Source organism: Nyctibius grandis, chromosome 3 (genome assembly GCF_013368605.1).
Source record: "Nyctibius grandis isolate bNycGra1 chromosome 3, bNycGra1.pri, whole genome shotgun sequence".
NCBI classification, from domain to species: domain Eukaryota; kingdom Metazoa; phylum Chordata; class Aves; order Nyctibiiformes; family Nyctibiidae; genus Nyctibius; species Nyctibius grandis.
This window is the reverse complement of record NC_090660.1, coordinates 90,596,123-90,618,159: the sequence shown is the minus strand read 5'-3', so window position 1 is coordinate 90,618,159 and position 22,037 is coordinate 90,596,123. Positions and strand designations below refer to the sequence as shown.

The following is a 22,037-nucleotide window of genomic DNA, read 5'->3' as shown; positions in this document are numbered from 1 at the left end:
AGCCCTATAGAATACTCATAGGTGGAAATTAAAACTCTAGAAATATGTGTAGGTCTGAGCTGCTTCTACAAATGTCTGAACAGGAAAACGATAGTGAACAGGAAATGTTAAATAAAATTAGAGAAGTTGCAAAAATACTACAGATAGTAGTAATGGAGTACCCAAATATCCATCTCACCAGGATGACTTGAAGAAATAAAATTTTGAATGCAGGAAATAATTGTTCCCTAGAACAAGCAGTTTGAGAGCCTGCAAGAAAGATGTTATTTTAGATTTCAACCATCTTGGTACTCAAGTGTTAGTTTGAGAAGTATTCACGGGAGAGCTGCTCCATAATAGCAGTCATAATGTGGTTTGATTGTACTGGGAGGAAACAAGTCAAATAAACCCAGCACAGGGATATTCAGTTTTCTGGAAAGGAAATTATACAAAAATGAGGTAATGCAGATGGGAATCTGCTAATTGACACTACTTTAAAAGACCAGGTAAAACATGTTCTACAATTCAGAATAAAAAACCACTGAAGTGGCTGACAAAAATGCCTGTGTGACTCAGTAGGAAAGTTAAAGAAGCCACAACAGGGAAAATGTTGGCACTTAAACAATGAAAGTCTGCCTTTCCAAAAAGTCATGAAACATAGCAGGTAAAATTTAAATAGAAAATAAAGAGAGCAAAACTAGTGTGAAAAATGTCTTGCAGAAGATGTCTCAGCTGATCATAAATTTTTTTTTTTTGACATCGAAAGTCAGGTAGGGAACCGGTGGGAAAATTCATGACAAATGAGAAAAAAGGGGCTTTTATGGATTAGGGTGCCATAGAGAGAAAAATTCAATAAATTCATTGTATCTGTCTTTACTGCTGAAGATGGTGCAGAGATTTCCAAACAAGATATGGTCTAAGGTACTAGATCAATTTGAAGTAAATACAAAAGTACTACACTAAATAGGTAGGGCAAAGGACCAGGAGCAGATGGCTTTCACAAAAATCATGAAGACTGTGGAAAAGCTGAATGTGAAAATACCAGCAAATCTCACAGTAATAGAATTAAGAGTCGGACAACAACTGTGGATGTTTGGAGAGTACAAAAGAAACTAGCTAGGCTTCTGTGCTGCGAAGCAGCATTTCTTTTTGCCATTTGGAAATACTGTACAGAGCTAGATGGACCTTTTTTCTGATCCAATAGGGGTTTTCTGGTTTTACGTTCTTATGTTTAAGGAAGAGGAGAAATAAATCAGCCTATAATTTTACTTGTTTTTCTCAGAAGAATTAAAAGGCTCTATAATGAACTATTAATATCAAAGATTTTATAACAAACACGTAAGATTTGAAAATAAGCATCTCTCACACATCTTGATGATTTTTTCCAAGAAGATTTGAAACATTGACTTCTTATTACAGAACTGAGAACAAGTATGCTATGCAAAATCTGCAAAATCAGGAGACCACAGACTGTATAGGTTTGAAAGAAACAGTTCTCTCTTTTGTGGTTAAAAACACAGACAGGATTTTTTTTTTAAATTTTTTGACAAATAACTGCATCTCCAAAATGATTACTGTTACTATTAATAGCAGGAATAGTATATACTCTGAAGTCTTTTACTGCCCTCTTAGCAGTGGATTTTAAAGTTCCCTACTTCTACAAATTGTATCATATTCCAAATAAGAAGTGAATAAAATCTTACCAGGCAATTTAAGTCATAAACTGACTTTTTCTTTAAAAGCTAACACTTTTTACACTGACTCTCTGTTATAGAAATTTTCACATAATTAATGTGAAAGTTCTTATGAGTTAGGGAGACAAGGATCAATAAGGGTGAAATAGAATGAAGAATAGAATAATTAATATAAGTCTATCTGAATAAACACAGGTGGGCTTTCACAATCCATGAATATTGTTCTCAAAGCTCCTTGTGTAATCCTGACCTATGAGTGAACAAATCATCAATCAAAGCTTAATGAGTAGCTAAACAGGAGTAGGCCTAGAAGTATTACCTTCTGATGATTTTAGTAAAGGGGATGTATGGTTAACCTTTTCTTTACCTTAAAAGAAATATAGGACACTTAGAAATAAAAATTAGTATAGATAAGGTTTTAAATATAACTTTAGTTGTTTTTAAGGTTGAATGTTTAGGAGACACTGGCGGTGGGAACCGGACTCTGGTCAACCTGGATCAGGACGGGACGCTGATCACGGCAAGAACATTAAGGACGCCGATCACAGCAAGAACATCGAGGACGGGGTGTCGACCGGAGTCGGAGCACAACCAGAACATAAAGATCAGCTAACCAATGGAAAAGAATGGACTTTTGTGGACTCTTGACGAAGGAAGAAAGAGGAATTGAAATAGTTAGTGGATTATTAACAGAAGCTTATGAAATGTTTATGATGTAATTGATTATTAGTTTCTATATCAACCGATAGTGAATTTGAGTCAGGTACCATTCACTGCGGTGGTGGTCCAACTCTGAGTTGTTTAATAAAACCAGCAAACCTAGAGACCCGGACTCTGCCAATTTTCTTTAACACTCTCTTCCAGAATGTTACATAGAGTACATGTCAATTTGGACTTGTTACTATTGAAAGAGTAGTAGGAGATTGCTCTGAAGTAAAAACTCTTTAAATCATCCTTTGACATTATTCATATCATGAAAACAGGTATAGTTTAAAAAATACATTTGATCTTTTATTGTGAACAGTGGTGCTCTAATCTCTTTTAAATGAATCTGCAACTATATAAATAGAATTATGAACTTGCAGTCTTCACCACCTTAGCATGACCTATTTGGGTACAACAGAACAAAGACCTTCCAGTGATATTGACAACTAGGAAATAGAATGGATTCGGAGATTTCTGAGTTGGCATTATTCTGTGCTAGCCTACATGGATGCAATACTCTAAAGCAATATTTTGATCTTCCCCTTCCAGAACCCAAGACACAAAATTGAGATTCCCATATGCTTATAAAGATTGAACAATAGAGATGCTTACTTTGTAAAGCCATGCAATGTAAATTAATATGCCAACCAAATTCAGATATGGGAAATTATCGGTTTGCCTACAGTTGAACTGCTTTTTAAAGAGAATATGCAATTATTTTTCCTTTTTCATCTTAATTTTCTGCATTCTTCTGTTTGATCTTGACACATAACACTTCGCTTTGAAACACAGAATATATTTTATTTCATGTTTATCTTTTAAGAATGCCAAAAAAAGAAATAGTCTTCAACAGCCACCTTGTTCTCATGTAAGAATATCAAAATCTCACCTTGGTATACAATATGAAATCCTTGTTTGTTCTGTGAGTAATCGCTGTGAAAGTATAAGCTGGTTTCATGAGTTGTGCTGAACAAAGAGGCTGGTAGCTGAGGGCCACTTAGTCTCCCAATAACAGTGTTAGTTTCTGTAGATCCACTCCTGACTTCTAAGTAATCATGTATGGTCTCCGTTGAGAAATTCACAAATTGTAAATGGACACCTGAAAAACATCATCAGTAATTAAAAGCCACCAGTAACAATACAAGGAGGGAAAATAAAGTATATATATGTTACACTGATAATATCAGAAAATAATGTAAGCGGTGGAAATGTATGTGTTCCAGATGCAGTCCATGGAATTCAGTTTGAAGCATTCTTTCTCTTCATACATTACTAATTCTGAGAGACTGGCAAGGTAGGAGATGCTAAAACCGAAATACTAACATGATCTAAGGCATTGAACTGTAGGTTATTTGTATGCCACTTTTTGGCAAAGTTTGTTGTTTGTACATTTAGGGCAAATTTCAGTTATGAACACTGAACACATTCAATTTAGTTAAATCCTACTTGTTTTCAATTGCATAAAATAGTCTCCAGTTCTATTAAAAGAAAAAAAGCTTTGTGTGCCACACCTGGAAAAAAACAGTGACAGAATTCTACCCCAGAGATAGCAGCATTTCAATTGTACATAAACCAATCTCTCTCATCTTATATATATTAAAAAATATAAATATAAAAATAATGAGGCACAGTAAAAATTATGCATATAATATGGATTACATATATTGTAAAGCTGTGTGGAAGGAGAGTGTCTGCTCCTTTAAGGGTATCTGGTCAATGACATTTTTCAATGAAGCAAAGGAAAATAACAAAAGGAGGAATCTGTAAACATGAACATACAGGGACACAAACCTGAGGGAGGCAGTGATGAGAACCAAACCTGGTCAATCACACTAACTGAGTGAGAGTGTGAGAATATTTATTCCAATGAGATTATCTGGTCAGGGACTTTATCAACTGGGAAATCAACAGAAAATGGGGAAACCAGAAACCAAACTATACAAAGACACAAACCTGACAAAGCAAACATGGAGCCAATGACGAGAAACAAACCTTGCCAGTCGCACTAATTGATGAGCTGTCAAGAAACTACAAGCACAACCTCCATGAAGAGTAACCTGGACTTTGTAACTGATAAGACTGTAAATCAGAGGAGGGGTGCAGGAATTGATAGACTTGAGGGGACATGCAGGGGAAAAGGGAACAGGGAGGAACAAAGATGGGGGTAGGCAGAAAGGGCATAAAAGGGACTGGATGTGTGTAGAATGGGGCAGGTTAGTATGTCTGGCTGAGCCCTGCACGTGATCACCAGTCTGTTGTATCATCTCATATCTTTTTATTGAATCTTTTCTTAGCTGTCTCTCTGTGTAATCTCATTCTCTATCCAGTGTGTGTGTGTGCTGCAAGGACTAAGTACCAACTACTGATGAGACCCATATCTGTAACTGGAATTTGGTGCCAGCTGCTGGAGTTAGACCAGGGATGTGGGTGCTCCTGGCCTGTGGTGCTAGCTACTGGAAAGAGTGTGGGTGTCTCAGTGCCAGTTACTGGTGAGGTGTCGGGGCCGGGGGGGGGGCGGGTTGTGAAAATTGGTGCCAGCTACTGGAGTCAGACCAGAGGTGTGGGCACCTTGAAGCCTGTGGTGTCAGCTACTGGAGCAAGTGAGAGGTCATAGCTCTCTGGATCTAGGGATGGTCCTACATGGGCTCCGAGCAATGTGATCTAGTTTAAGATGTCCCGGCTCATTGCAGGAGGGTTGGACTAGATGACTTTTAAAGGTCCCTTCCAACCCAAACTATTCTATGATTCTATGATTCTACAGACCCTGTGACCAGAATGCCAGCTAATGAGGGGACCAGTGTGAGTGGACTGGGTGCCAACTTCTGGAGTCTGAGCAGGGGTGTTGGTACCTCTGACCTAAAGTGAACGCAAGTGTTATTAACTTCCAACTGTTGGTGTGGGAGTGGTGTGTGTTCTCAAAACCAGTTACTGGGGAGACTAGCATGAGTGAGGTGAGTAAGGAGCTTAGTGGAGGCCGCTGGAGCGGATCCATGGGTCACAGACTGTGTCTGGTGCTGGCTGCTGGGAGGTCAAGTGTCTATATCTTCCCCAGTCCTGGAGTGTGGGGGGGTGCATGTGTCATCTGCTAACAAACTTCATACTGGACTAGCTGTTGAGTAAGAAGGCCTTGGGTCCAGGCCAGGATATCAGGCAGGCAGAAAGTCCATGCTGAAGCACTCAGGGGGACTTGAGAATGTGAAGTGCATGAGGAATGAGAGTGAGAACACTGTGTGTTTGCACTGAGCATCAAGCTGGACCAGCCAGCGAGTAGGGGACCCGTGAAGCAGATAAGGGAGCCTGAGATCCAGACTGGACTGTCGGGCGGGCACTCAAGGGCTCTGCAAACGTGTGTGTGCTTGTGGACCTAGAGAGTGTTGTGTGTGTGTACCTGCACTAGTAACCTTCTGTCTCTGTCAGCCCAAGAAGAGGAGGAGATTTGGCTGCCGGTGCTTGTGTGTTTTGTGAGTCCTGTACGTGGGTTCTGTTGCAGTCAGCACCTTCTCTGTGGCAATCTGAGTCACCAGCCATGTCAATGTCCTCTGTGTGTGTGTCACTGTGCTCAGCTTTGTTACTGTTTGAATCTGCAAACGGGAAAGCAGCAACCATGTCCCTCAGCGTGGGCAGAGACTTTGCATCTCTGAGCACCATGCTGGGCTCTAGTGGCTGGGCAGGAGGGTCCTGGGCTTGAGCGGCTGGAGAAGGTGATTAGACACCTTTCATCACTTAACTTATATTATTTTTGAGTTATAAAACTGTAAATCATATTATCTAACCACCGTTCATCAGTACCTCTCTCACTAAACATGCAGTTCAATTATTTAATTCTCATACAACTACTGTACCACATGATGATCTTGCCAACAGAAATTTCTGATTATTTGATTCAGTAAGGAAAAGGAAGGTAGCTTACTAACTATTAGCAAGTTATCTCTCCTAACCAGATGATGTATTACAATGGTTATGTGTCAGGACAAGAAGAAAATGTTCAGCAGCTGAGTAGTAGTTATAGGGTTCTTTAAACATTTTCCTGTTTATACATATTTCTATATAAGTTACAACAAAGTAGAATTTGTATTTTGTCTGGAGTTAGTGCAACTATGGAATGATAATGGAGTACTTTCATTAAGAAGATGATTGAATCCCACTGCTGTTTCTGGCAAAGACAAACAACATGGTTTCACATAAAATTGAAAGGAAAAGACATAATGTCAGATTAATTATTGAAAAGTCATGAATAATTTTGTAACTCCTAAACTGTAATAATGAAATAGTGTTTGTCACTGTCTTTTAGAGCTTTCTCACTAGATATCATGTAAAGTTTATGAATGGTTTTCTGAAGCATGTAACATTTTATATGCTACAGGAAAAAAGGTTGGCGTAAAATTAAATTACTGTTACCTTGATCATTTCTGTCTCTCTTTATGTGAAGATAGTCTATATGTGATAAGAAAGTTTCTGCTTCTAAGTGTCATTCTTTGACTTTACCGGCTTTTCAAATATTTCCTACACAGAGAGTCCAGTTATATCCAAACTTTGCTCTTTCTCTATCCATGGTATTTGTAGGCTTTGCCTTTTATTTGATCCTGTGAACGAAATACTTGTCCAAAGTTTAACCTGTCATTAATAACTGCCAACTCATACTATCTTACTGCAATTTTTTTTCACCTTCACCCACTTTGTTCAACACAAAAACGTCTCTAATATATTTTTGCCCATCATTCTGCTTTCTGTACTCTACAGTCTTTCACTACAAGTTCCTGAACCATATCAGTCTTTGAAAGTATTAATCCTTTACTGAGTCTGTAGCACCTGCCTCTTTGTCTCAGACTTCTGCTTTTCAGACTGTTTTTTTTTTCTGTGGCTTTTTGCAGTTTGGACACCCCTCTTGAATGAGTATTTCATATATTTATATATAAAATCTCACCATAAATCTCAGAAAGAATAGCCACAAATTGTATAAAGTAACCTTGTAAATTGACAGAAATCAACATAGTGTCATTGGTTTAGATTACACCATTAGCTAACCATAAAGTGGAAAAGCTTATGATCTCTAACTTCTAACCAGGAAAAAATCTTGTTAGAAACACTTAAACACGTTAAAGTCTATAGAAGGTTCCCATGATGGTGTTTTTGAGTTTTCCTATTTACTACACAGAAGAGTTAGATATATGGGCCTCCACTGGACTAGAACCACAGCATCACTAAAACCAGTTTTAGCCATCACTTTTCAAATGTGACTTTTTTTATTTTTACAGTGACATTTTACTTTAGTTTTCAATTCAGTTTTAATTATATCCTGTTAAAAATGGTCAAAAATGTCAAGCACATTTCAATCTGTGCAGTTTTAGTTTTCTTCAAGAAAAAGGAGCATTTAGTTTTCCTATACATGAACTGGAACACTAGCAGAAATCTGCATAGGATCTGAAGATTCCAGACAGCATTATGATTCATGATGGAAATCCCTATCCTTACATAATGTATTTCGCACAGATAGATTCTGTTAAGTCAGTGTTACTGAATGTTTAAAATTATTCAGTTTAAACAAACCATGCACAACAATTGGCTTTCATTTAAATGATAAGTGAACCAGGCTCATGGACTTATAATCAAAAAGATCACAGAAGTGATTTTAAGAAGATAGAAGGAATCTGAACAGATGCAGAAGGGAAAACTACTTGGGATGTCACACTCAGTTACTGTGGAAGACCCAGAAATTCTGTATCGTCAAGTAAAGAAGATGACAGAAGATGGCAAGTATAAAATAAAAAACAATGAGACATATCTGGAAAAACAGTATGCCATTCACCTAGCATATAAAAAAAAAAAATCCAAGTGCATATGCTCCTACAAAAGTACCACTAGTATAAAAAAAAGAGATGGGACAACTGTACTGGCTAGCTTTGAATACAGATTTTGCAATGATAGATATATAGGATCCGTCCAAAGTTGCTCAAGAGGTTAGCCAATGTAATTGAAATGCTTATATTACCTATGCAAAATCATGGTGAATGAGAGAAGTTCTGGTGACCAGAAAAAGTCTGAAGATATATTCACCTTTAAGACAAGAAAGAGGACCTGGCAATGGCAACTGTAGGTTCACTGCAATCTATGGAAAGATTATGGAACTTGTCCAATTGGAGGTAATTTCCAAACACATAAAAGATAAAAAGGGACTCGGGAGCAGTCAACATGGGTTTACTAACAGAAAATCACAGCTGATCAACCATTATTTCCTTCTATGATTAAACTGACAAAGGGAGAATGGTGGATATAACACGCTCTCACTCTGCTATGACTTTTGACTCAGTCTTCTATAGAATTCTCATCCAGAAGTTGAACATATATGAACTTGATGAATGGAGAGGAAGTAGGTTAAAAATTAATGGAACTTCAAGGCTCAGAGAGTGATAATTAGTTATTCAACATACAGTTGGGATTCAATGTCCAGTTGGTAGCCAGTAACAAGTACAATATTCTATAGTTTGGTATGGGAGCTTACACTATTCAATGTCTTCATGAGAGACATGGATAATGAGAATGAATCCTCAACAAATTTGTGGGATCCTGAACTAGGGGACGTGGATGATACACCAAATGGCACAACTTCTGTCCAGAGAAACACTGAAAAAAATGAGGACTGAATAAACAAAACCTTCTTAAAGGTTTGCACAATAAGTGCAAAGTTCTGCATCTGGAGCACAACATCCTTATCTGCTGGTACAAGCTGGGAATTCATTAAGTGACTAGTAGCCCCGCTGAGAAGGATCTGCTAGTTGTAGTGGACTTGATCTAGTGTTACTGACAATTTCACTTTGAGTGGGAAGTTTGACAACCTTGACTGGGAAGCTTCTAGAGGTCCCTTCCAAGAACATGTCTATGCTGCTGCAGTATTCACCTAGGATATGTAAAGAAGCTTAATGATAAAATAATGAACTTAAATGTAGCTTTAACTTCTTCTAAACTGATACTGTCTTGGTTTAAAATATTCGTGATAGCTATTTTTGTTGGGTTTATGATCTCACAAAGATAAATCAAGGCTGTTAAGTTAGAAAATTGTGATAATTCTAATTCAACAACTTTGTCTTCATCAGAAAATTGTAGCATATGTTAAATGAAAAAACAAGAACCTTGTAGCTTTTATATTCTATATCTTTCTTTTAAAGCTTTAATATCTTTTTAAAATTAATTATAATTCTTTTTTTTTTTTTCCAGGATAAATATTCACAATATTTTAAAATCTATGTTCAGTGTTTTGAATCCATAAAAACTCCAACAAATTGAATCCATGAAAGAACACATACCAAAACCAATAGGCAGCTTTATTGTCCATGTACAATCCAAACTGCTAGGATAGTTGCCAGGAAACCCAGGGCTGAGGATCACTCCACTGAAGTCTGACATGCCACCACCACATTGTGCTGCAAAAAAAAGCAAAGACATCTTTCAGAGGAGTAGAATTAGCTAAAAATTAATCCACAACATTGAAGATCTTCCCAACATTAATAATATAATAATAACTTGATTTCAAAACCAAACTGTCCTTTACAACTAAATACCTGTAACAAAGTGATTTACAAATAGATTCTTTAAACATACGTATCTACTCTGAATTGACTAGGTTCAAATTTGAGGGACACATGGACCTGAAAAGAGAATAGATGTTTACTCTGCAGTCTGTCTGCATGAATCACCCTTGTGAACAGGCAAGCAGCACACAGCAGCTCATAGCAACATTGACACAATTCCACATTAGTTTGTAAAGAAGCATCTGTATAAGGTAAGATAATAATGCCGTTTTAAAAGATTCTGTACTCAAAGCATTTCATGAAGCCTTTTAAAAACCGCATTTGTATCCTGCTGTTCTAAAAGTGAGATAAAATAAACAGACTTAGAAAATGTACACACACATATTTCCCAAAATTGAACTAAATCCTTATTTGAACTTAATTTTAATTTTTTTCAGGCACAACATCAGTGAATAAAATAACTTACATTTCAGAATTAGATTTGAAGATATTAATTATGGTAAATATAATTTTGTTTAACAGTTTTGTTCAATTAACAGTTGCTACATCCTTTGAAACAGAATTAAAAATCATGACTTGCAAAAAAGAAATAAAAAAAAAGAAAGTAAAACCCCCTAAAATTTCAGCACAGCATCTTTGTCTTCAGAACATACTGTAGAGCAGTGCAATTATCATATCAGACTTCCTAGATATATGTTAATGCATAATGATGGAAACTGAAGACTAACTCCTGAAAAAGGTCTTACTATTCTGAAAATATCTGGATCTTGTTGAATATTTATAAATTCTAAGCTGAGGGAGCTCAGTACCTCATAGGAGGTTAAGAACAGGATTAGGTGAGACAGCTCAAGAGGATATATAATCTGTCTTGAAGAAAAGTAAAGTATAAAATCTTCAATGAGATCTGCAGCATCCTAGTTTCTATACATTCAAAATTACAAATACAGAAAACTTTTACTGTTAGGGAACCCAAACAAAAAGGTATTTCTATTCAGTGAAAGAGAATGTAAATAGAAAGAGTTTTACATCCCTCACATTTATTCATCATATAAAGAGAATATATTTAAATGCACTTCAGATGTTTCATTTGGGCCTCTGGCAGGATTCCAGTGCTTCTTCCAATAATATTAATATGGTCATGTATATAGTTCATTTTGAAAAATTATGTATCTTCTTAAATTAGGCAGACATGCCTTATGTTGAACTTATTAGAGATGAAAATGTAATGTTATTTCTATCTTAGTATGTTCTACAACAGTCATTCTGCTGTGGAAAAGATTCATAAGTAAATTAACTACGTTTGCAAGGATCTCTGGAGGTCTCATCACTGATAGTGAATTGATGATAGATTCTGATTAGAATATATTTCATTCTTCTGATTGGACATTTCAGAAAAGCTTTGCCAAAATAACTGTGAAGTATACTATGAAAATCTTCATCTTATTTTGATTTTTTTGCTTTTAATTAAAATCTTCCAGTTTTCCCTATTCTTTCCCCTATAAGTATCTCTTATTTTTGAGTTTTCTGGCTTTCTCATTCTGGCGTATTTGAGAAAGTTTATGGATGCTGAACATACCTAAACATATTGGAATTGGATAATTCCATCTTCTTACTGGTCCAGGCATACAGGTGATATGTGAATGTCCCTAAAATGACAAAATATTTGCTAATTCATGCAATAAAAAATATACAATATATGGCACATCACTGGTATCTCAACAAAAATAATTTATAATTTAAAACATCATCAAAACATAAAAACAATAAGGTATATAACAATTATATTGTACACGCTGAATTTTATCATGCCTTCAATATAACAGAGAAGACTTTAATCTTAACTACGTGACTGTTAGCCCACTAGAGAATTGTGTCTATGCCCTTATTATTGTTTCTAACAGTATAACAGTATCCAGCTGAATTCTGTAATACCAGCTTTAGTATAAACCAAGGGTCTAGAAACAAAACGTCTGATTGAAGCAACATGTACATAGTATTGATTTGCATCATCTGTGCAACATGTAAAAAGATATGAACTATATACATGATACAATACTGACTTTACATCTTAAATTCATAATACCTATTCTAAATGCAGTCCTTACCCTCACTCCCAAAACATTCGTCTTAAGTTGCCAAAAGTTGAGATATTTAAGGAATCTCTTTACAACATGTGTTTCTTTCCAACAGATGAGGCGTTATGACTTCAAAGCAATCTCTTACAGATAAGTTCCAAGACCCACTAGAGTAACCCTCTGTGTTGTTCATCATCAGCCTCATGTAATTGTAACTGCCTTCCAGAGACAGCAAACAAAAATGAAAAATTTTAAGAGAAAATTGTACTTGTAATATCTTGCAAAACCATACAGTATACACTTTAAGATGACCTAGTAGAAACAATTCAGTAGCTTTTAGCCTGTTTGCTCAACCTTCATATAAAGAGAAAAGTTAGTTTTTCATGTTAAATCTCCTTATCAATTCAGAGCCTGTAACTTTTGAGGGAACCGAGTATCTCTAAAGCATACAGGGTAACTGAATAGTTTATTAATCAATCTGCATTGCATTCTTTTTCTCTCCTAGAAGAAAAATAAACACTTTCTCCATAATGCAAGTAGACATGTCTGCTCACTGCTAAAAGAAAAAAAAAATGAAGTGGCAAAGTCATACTGTATAAGCCAGAAAAACAATATGGAGGGAAGATGTTTTACGTGTGTGTTTACACACAGTCTGTGCTCCAATGTTCTTTATATTTTCTTTATTTCAGCTGTTTACTGTGGCTTGTCTGTTAAATACTGTTATTGTGGCTATTGTTAAATACACATTTGTATTTAAGTATGAAATTAAAACAAAGAAGAAAAAAAAAGAATTGACGGATTGTTCCCAAGAACGACCAGCTAAAATCAGGCAACATAACAAGTAAACTTCAATAGTCATTCTCAGAGCTGCAATCACAGAACATTTCAGTTATTCTTTAAATGCTACAAGGCTGCAGACATGACTAGGAACTCGATCTTGAAGGGGAAACTGGGATACAGGTCCCAAATCGAAACTGCAGTTGAGATCTGGAAAGAGACAAGTTTGTTTAGTTTCTACCACAACACCTGAACTGCAGGTTTTTAAAAAATATTTTTTAGTCCAAAGAAGTAATTCAATTTCTATTTTTGATGTAGCACATATGACCCCAGTATTTAAGTCTTCACAGAATTACGTAAAATAAAAGTTTGAAATTATTAGCATTTTTAAAACTTCACTTCAGTCAGTTAGTCTGACACTCATCAACGTGTGTTACAGGCCAGACTGATGTTAATGAAGAGACAAAGGCAGGTAAGTTATCCTTTTGCTATTTCACTCCAAAGGTATCAATAACTCCATTAGTGGTTAATCATGTGCTGTTATATACAAAACATTTTCTCCCTTTATGACTTTTCATTATGCATAGGTAATGTGATTTTTTTCTCTCTTTATGCTCTCAGAGAGCTAGATAAGGTGGGGACGGTAGAGTCTGCAGAGTCACAAATGAGAAAAAACACTTGTTGAAAACAGTAACTTATCAACTGGAACCTTAATCCTTTCAGGGAGTGTCTCAAGTGGAAACAATATGCAGGTTTGGATTTGGATTTGTACAAAAATGTACAAATTTTTGAAAATATTTTCAAGATCTTTCCTGTAGGCAGACAGATTCCTACTGGTTATATATGCTAAGTAACTCAAAGAGGCAAATTAGTCACATTTTACAATCACTGCATTACCCCTAGTTATACCTTTTGCTAACACAACAGCATAGCAAATGTTCTTGGCAAAAAATACACTCATATTTGAAAACCTTTTTGGATAAAAACCCCAAGAAATTACTGAAAGAAAATAACTGACACTATCTGATTTACTGAGCAAAAAAATTATTTCCTTTCTCTTTGTTTGTTCTTATTCCCTCTCTTCACTTACTTTCTTTTTCCTCCTGTACATAGTGAATTATTGATAATTGTTCAAGTGATTTAACTTAATTTGCCAACACTGCATAGCTCAGCTATGAACGACAAAGATGCCATCAATAATAGATAACAATCTATAACCACTAATGTAGAGGAAGCACAGAGCCATACACTTCTGATGGAATGTTTGGATAGTTGTTAATTTAATATTTGGCAGAAAAGCCTACCAGTCCTGCAAGCTTATCATGTGTTCACAGCTCCTGAAGAGTTCAGTGTCCATTTCATATTAACAGACTCAAACATAACCATGTAGAAGAATTAAAAGGCACCATTTGAAATTGGAAACTTGGCTCACCTGAAGAGAATAACCCTGATCACAGTGGAAAGATACCACATCTCCAACCATGTATCTGTCTCCAATTTTAATCCCATTGCTTGGGGTTTGTGGTTCAGGACAAGAGTCCAAGCCTATAGCTGTGAAAAATTCAAAAGTTTAGACATTCTAAGGAACATAAAATCTGTTTTTAGAGTCGCATAGAACTTCTGGGTACACTGTACATAGGCACATTGTATTGATATGTTTTAGGAAGATCTTGGGTACTAGCAGTTTGTCTGTAGACAAGCAAGTGGCATATTATTTTGGAACAACTGTTATATAAGGAGAAAAACCTTTTTTTCCTGAGTAAAGGAAAAAGAAAGAAATAATCAGTGCGGCAACAAACACTTCCCAAGAATCTGCAGTCTCAACATAAAGTCTCCTCTAAATTTCCACTATCTCCTGGCTCAGACTCATTCATTTCCACCTCCAATCTCACTCCTAATTACAGCCTACCTAATTCAAACTGGGGGCACCCCCACTTTCTTTTCCCAGCATCTGTACCAGGGGATGCTGGTCAATACCGCACCAAGTGTAAAACAGAGGAAAACTAGTGCAAAGTATAACTGCTCACCCACATTCAATCCTTCACAGGTCTGACTCTACTCTTCCATTCATACACAGACTAAATATTTACATCAAATTTCACCTAATCTGCTATTTTTAATGAAGTATCTAGGTATCTCTTCTATTGCAATAGAAGTTACTTTGCCAAGAGACCGTATGCTTTTTTCATGGTCATCCAAAAATAAATAAATAAATACTTCTTCATTGCATCTACCCAGGAAGATCCAGGAATACATGAATATGTGTAGCATTAAGTATAAGCAGCTCAGTTACTCTCTTTGCCTACTGTAAGTATTACACCTGAACTAGTTGTGAAGCCAGGACTGTTAAGCAACTAAATATCAGTACATAGGGTAATAAGGAAATGTTGTGGGATTCAACAATGCCACTACTTCAATATATTATCAACCTCTGCATGTTTAGAAACTTACTAATGTAGCTGATCACTTCACGTAAGAATCTCATGAAGTAAAAATTACTCTTTGAAGACTCTTAAAATGATGTATTTTTTATACTATCTGAAAGCTGAAATATGACACAAATTCTAAGGAATTTATAAAGCATATGCTTTATTTTTTCTCTATAAAGCATGTTTTGTGCATCAGTAATAGTTTTCAATAACATAATTTTACAATAGCATTGTATTGTAAAAATGCAAAAAAAAAAATTGAACGTCTGGAATTTAGGAAGCAGATATTAAACTGTTAATCTATTTTGTAAACCCTGTTCATAGAAGTGTATTGGGCACATGAAATTTTATATAAAATTACACTAAAAGAACAACTGCTTGAACTAAAATAATTGGAATTTACAGTCTGTTCATACAAGTACAATTCATGACCATGACAATACAAATTTCCTTCTATAAAATAATAATTCAATCCTAAATTGGAAAAAAATCCTTAATGCTTTTGCAGTCCTTATTTTCTCTGCTAAGAACAGTAATGAGAGGTCAAAATATATTTCAGGGCTGTCCTCTGCAGGTTCACAGAAGTGGACGTAATGTTCGTTTCTGTGTGACAACAATACTTTTGTATATATTGATCACACGCTTGCTGATCCCATAATGATCCCATAGTTGCCATGTACAAAATGATGTATTTTGCAACCTATTTCTACATAACAGATTATTTTTTTCTTTCAAATTCTTGTTTTCTCTACTCAAACTGCAAACAAAAAGAATATCAGACAATCTGTTTTTGAAAAAGGTTGATGGACTTAGATCTACTTTTCACTTGTCAGAGATCTAGACGGTGATCCAGATCATGTATGAAGTACAAATGCAAAAGAACAGCAGCACTTGGCTTATACTCAATTATAGATCAATTGCTTATAATCTATTTTGGACAGTTAAAGAAAGAGTTAGCAGTTTTCAGTTTCCAATTACTCAACCTTCACCTGAAATGCAAAACCTTACTATGTGAATACTCAGGCCATGAAAAGTGAAATGAGTTCATTTAAATGCCTTTCTCAGAGTAGGTGTCTTAACAGCTCAAACCAGATCACAGGTATTCATCCTATTGTGCTTTCACTGCACTTAATAAAATAATGCTTTGAAGAAAATACTGTTTGAATGCCTACAACGTCTTTCAACAAACTGAAACATAACAGGGTTTGCCGCCTTCCCAGATGAGGGCTAGTTCAGAGAGTTTGTGTCTTTAGAGTGTCATGATAGTTATCCAGGTGAAAGCATAAATGTATTCATAAACTATACTCTGTTCATTATTGACTCATTTGTGGTGCATGACTAGTTCCTTGAACAACATTATATTACTTACTATCTCAGTATAATATGTTAGATTTTTAAACTTCTATGTTCAATGGCATTAGAAAGAAATGAAATTTTAACATCGGCATTCATTGAAAACATACTTTCAGTATCTTCTAATTTTTAGATAAGAAGAATTGTATATATAAAGAAAAAGAGATTATTTGATGCTGTCTTGCCCTTCTCCAACAGCTCCTACGGCTCTAAATATAAAAGCTACCAATGAAATTTTGGATAATGCACTCTGGGACTACACAAGTCTTAAAGTAATAACCTTTTTTATTTTTTAAAGTTATTACTGTAATTTTATGGAAATGTTTTAGCATTTATGATGCTAAAATTATACATTATACAGTTAAAATACATAGATTTCTAGGGATTATATTTCAGAATGAAATTTAGTGTCATATTTTTTACTAATTTTTAATAGATATTGAGTATTATAGAAATTATATATGAGGCAACCTAACGAACTCTACTAATCTCAAAGTATATTACTGCTATTTATACAGCATAATCAATTACCTAATTAGCAAAACTGAGAACTCAATTAAGCTCTATAGTGGCATAAACCATATAAACGTTCTGTATGTGTTTAACAAACTGTTCTGTGGTGCTCTTTGTTAACATACTTCAGTTGATGCAATATATTTTCATATTTAAGGTATCCACTGGAGTACATAAACTACATGTTATGAATATAATAAAAATTTAAGGATTCAACAAAGAAGTAAAAATATGCCAGAATAAAGATGATTGATAAGATCACTATTCAGTTTTGGAATATGAATACTTAATTCCTTACGTCAAAGTATCATTTACTTGGTCTTAAAATATTTCTTCAACAAATAAAGTTCCTTTTGTTTTGTTTTATTTTTATATGAAAAAGTGCAATTGGATTTTGTAGCAGTTCAAAAGATGAGCCAGACTGGACAGAATGAAAAACATATTAATAAAGGATGAAAAGATATATTAAAAATGAAACAGAATGAAACAGAATGATTGTTGAGATGAAAAAGTAATCATTTTGGCAAGAGAGATGCACTTCCTCTCAGACTTGTGTCTCCTAGAATACATGAAATAGACTTGGAAGATGCACTACATATTGAACAAAAAATGTTTAGGGCTAACTCACTTGAAAATTGCTTAATATAAATATTTAACTGATGTGATTTTCAATGAGAACTGTGCACTGATACTTCAAAGACAAAGACTTTAGTTTGTCTGACTCCTCTGTCAGTATAAGCTCCAGTGAAATGTAATAAACGTATGAAACATTTGCATTAAAATGTGGCCATTACTTCCTATTTGCTAACTATCTCTAAAAACATAAACATAACTTTTAGAGCAGGAAGTGTTGTCTGAGAGTCAGAGATGACCAGGCCAACCAAGAGAGAACTCTGTTCTGATCAATGCGTTTTTGGAGAAATTTCGGTAGAAATACAGCAGCATTGTGAGTTCTGGGATCCTGACAAAAATTCCTGCCTTCTGTTGCAGAAAGCTGCAAAAGACAAAAATCCAGAGGACACAACAAGTACAGTTTGTGTTGTCTTTCTTCCAGCAATGATGAGAAAGCTTTGTCCCTTAGCTTAATCTCCTGTATCAAATTAATGATTCAGCCCAATGCAGAATATTTCATAGTCTCTTCTTGAAAAAAAAATAAGCTACAGATGGAAAAAAACAAACAAAATTTTTCTTCAATCCACAGGTAATAGACACTATGTCTTTCTTAGCGAATAGCGGCAAGGAATAGTAATGGATCTATGGACTGAAACAGCTGATGCCTATGACTCAAGATCCACACTAAGTGCTAAACTAAATAGTTTTACTATCATTAGCTTTAGTCAGTGTGATCCTACAGGCTGATTGTCCATTAGTGGCTGAAAGCATTAGCTGAGATGTAGAAATACACACTCCTGTTTAGTTCTCCATGACAGAAATCCAAATTGTAAGCTCTTAAACCATGCTTTAGCTCTGTGGTGTGAGCCAGAAAGCGGTAAACAAACAGGGATGCTTAATGCTTTAAGTTTTTCCACATTTATTCTACAAAATCATTTCATCGTTTGAAGTACAGGAATTTAGTTACAATGTACCTCTATTTTAAAATTCAAAATATTCTTGACAATATTTTCTATTATATTTTTCTTATTAACAATTTATAGATTGTGTATTCCACAGATTTTATGGAGTTATTATGGTCAATAAATCCTATTTTGTACTTTGAATACCATATATTTTACTTCAATAATTCCCACACATGCACAATAATTTATGACTATTTTAGAGCATATCTTTAAAAAATATATCACATATCACAGAAAATATTAATTCAGAAGTCATCATAGTTTACTCTCCAACTACAATTCTCTACTTGCTACAAAATTTTTGCCCCTAAATTTTACAGAACCACAGAATCACAGAATCAGAGAATGTTAGGGGATTGGAAGGGACCTCGAAAGATCATCTAGTCCAATCCCCCTGCCGGAGCAGGATTACCTAGATCATGTCATACAGGAATACATCCAGGCGGGTTTTGAGTGTCTCCAGAGAAGGAGACTCCACAACCTCTCTGGGCAGCCTGTTCCAGTGTTCGGTCACCCTCACCGTAAAGAAGTTTTACCTCATATTTATGCGGAACCTCCTGTATTCCCGCTTGCACCCATTGCCCCTTGTCCTGTCAATGGATGTCACTGAGAAGAGCCTGGCTCCATCCTCATGACACTTGCCCTTTACATATTTATAAACATTAATGAGGTCACCCTTCAGTCTCCTCTTCTCCAAGCTAAAGAAACCCAGCTCCCTCAGCCTCTCCTCATAAGGGAGATGTTCCACTCCCTTAATCATCTTCGTGGCTCTGTGCTGGACTCTGTCTAGCAGTTCCCTGTCCTTCTTGTACTGAGAGGCCCAGAACTGGACACAATATTCCAGATGCGGCCTCACCAGGGCAGAGTAGAGGGGGAGGAGAACCTCTCTTGACCTACTAACCACACCTTCTCTAATACTCCCTAGGATGACATTTGCCTTCTTGGCCACAAGGGCACATCGCTGGCTCATGGTCATCCTGCTATCCACTAGGACCCCCAGGTCCCTTTCCCCTACGCTGCTCTCCAACAGGTCTGTCCCCAACTTGTACTCACACATGGGGTTGTTCTTGCCCAGATGCAATACTCTACACTTGCCCTTGTTATATTTCATTAAATTTCTCCCCGCCCAACTCTCCAGCCTGTCGAAGTCTCTTTGAACGGCAGCACAGCCTTCTGGTGTGTCAGTCACTCCTCCCAGTTTTGTGTCATCAGTGAACTTGCTGACACTGCACTCTATTCCCTCATCCAAGTCATTAATGAATATATTGAATAGTACTGGTCCCAGTACCGACCCTTGAGGGACTCCACTAGATACAGGCCTCCAACTGGAGGTCAACTGGACTCTGTCCCATTGACCACCACTCTTTGCTTCTTTCCTTCAGCCAGTTCACAATCCACCTCACTACCCGATCATCCAGACCACACTTCCTCAGTTTAGCTGCGAGGATGTTGTGGGAGACTGTGTCAAACGCTTTACTGAAATCGAGAGAGAACACATCCACAGCTTTACCATCATCTATCCACCAGGTTATGTCCTCATAAAAGGCTATCAAGTTGGTTAAGCATGACTTCCCTTTGGTGAAGCCATGTTGACTGCCCCTAATGATCCCCCTATCCTCGATATGCCTAGAGACAGCACCAAGGACAAGTTGTTCCATTACCTTTCCAGGGATGGAGGTGAGGCTGACCGGTCTATAGTTACCCGGGTCCTCCTTCTTGCCCTTTTTGAAGACTGGAGTGACACTTGCTTTCCTCCAGTCCTCAGGCACCTCTTCCGTTGCCCACGACTTAGCAAAGATGATGGAGAGTGGCCTAGCAATGACTTCTGCCAGCTCCCTCAGCACCCGCGGGTGCATCCCATCAGGGCCCATGGATTTATGGATGTCCAGATTGCTTAATTGGTCCCTGACCCAGCCCTCATCTACCAAGACAGATTCCTCCTCTATCGTGACTTTTTCTGGGGCCTCAGGGGTCCGGGACTCCTCAGGACAGCCTCCAGCAGTATAGACAGAGGCAAAGAAGGCATTCAGTAACTCCGCCTTCTTCTTATCCTCTGTCTCCAGGGCCCCCACCTCGTTCATCAGTGGCCCTACATTGCCTCTAGTGCTGGTTTTACCTGCAATGTATTTGAAGAAGCCCTTTCTGTTGTCCTTGACCTCTCTTGCAAGGTTTAATTCCAAGGAGGCCTTAGCTTTCCTAGTTGCCTCCCTACATCCTCTGACAACAGACTTCTATTCCTCCCAAGTGGCCAGCCCCTCCTTCCATGATCTGGACACCCTCTTCTTCCACTTGAGTTTGCCCAGCAGTTCCCTGCTTAACCATGCAGGTCTCTTGCTACCCTTTCTCGACTTCCTACCTGTTGGGATGCTCTGATCTTGAGCTCGGAAGAAGCAGTCCTTGAATGCTAACCAACTATCTTGGGCCCCCTTACCTTCTAGTACCCTGTCCCATGGGATTTCCCCTAGCAATTGCTTGAAAAGGCCAAAGTTGGCCCTACTGAAGTCCAGGGTTGTGATTCTGCTAGCGATTCTGTTCCTGCCACATGAGATCCTGAACTCCACCATCTCATGGTCACTACAACCAAGGCTGCCCTCAACCTTCACCTCTTCAACCAGACCCTCCTTTTTAGTGAGAACAAGATCCAGCAATGCTCCTCTCCTAGTAGGCTCATCCACCATTTGCATCAGAAAGTTATCATCAATGCACTGGAGGAACCTCCTGGACTGAGGATGGCTGGCTGAGTAGTCCTTCCAGCAAATATCAGGGTAGTTGAAATCCCCCACAACAACCAGGCTCTCTAATTGTGAGACTGCTCTCAGCTGCCTGTAGAAGGCCTCATCAAGCTCCTCATCCTGATCCGGTGGCCTGTAATAGACACCCACAACAGTATCGCCCCTGCCAGCCTGCCCCTTAATTCATACCCACAAACTCTCAACTCGCTCCTGATCTGCCCCTGGATAGAACTCAATACATTCTAGTTGCTCACTCACGTAAAGAGCAACTCCACCACCTCTCCTTAGTGGCCTGTCTTTCCTGAACAGGACATAGCCATCCATGACCACATTCCAGTCATGCGAGTTGTCCCGCCAAGTCTCTCTAATTGCCCCTAGATCATAACCCCCCGTCCGAACACACTTTTTTCCAACAAGGATTACAGGTTTGGACATTGTTTTGCAACTTCCTCACTCAGTCCCAAAGTCTATATGATGCTTTAATCACATATCTCTATCACCTGTGCATGAAAATTTAATGAATCATTATTCTTATAAAATAACATATTTCACTGAGCTACTGGTTAATTGGGCATCTACTAAGGGACACCAATATTCTTTCCTGATTCACAAATTTTCAGCATATATTTTGGGTTTATATACTCACACAGAAAACATATTACATATGCACAGATGCA

General features: G+C 37.1%; 1 protein-coding gene across 3 annotated transcripts in view; it reads right to left on the bottom strand.

Moving 5' to 3' along the window:
• CSMD3 (CUB and Sushi multiple domains 3) overlaps nt 1-22,037 on the bottom strand; it is a 790,297-nt gene that overhangs the window by 121,920 nt on the left and 646,340 nt on the right. For all 3 annotated transcript variants that reach the window (XM_068397267.1, XM_068397268.1, XM_068397269.1), the window contains 4 exons: nt 14,189-14,307; nt 11,481-11,550; nt 9,680-9,796; nt 3,268-3,477 (listed from right to left, as the gene is read on the bottom strand). In XM_068397267.1, the coding sequence (XP_068253368.1) occupies nt 3,268-3,477; nt 9,680-9,796; nt 11,481-11,550; nt 14,189-14,307 (516 nt within the window). The remainder of the gene's footprint in view (nt 1-3,267; nt 3,478-9,679; nt 9,797-11,480; nt 11,551-14,188; nt 14,308-22,037) is intronic.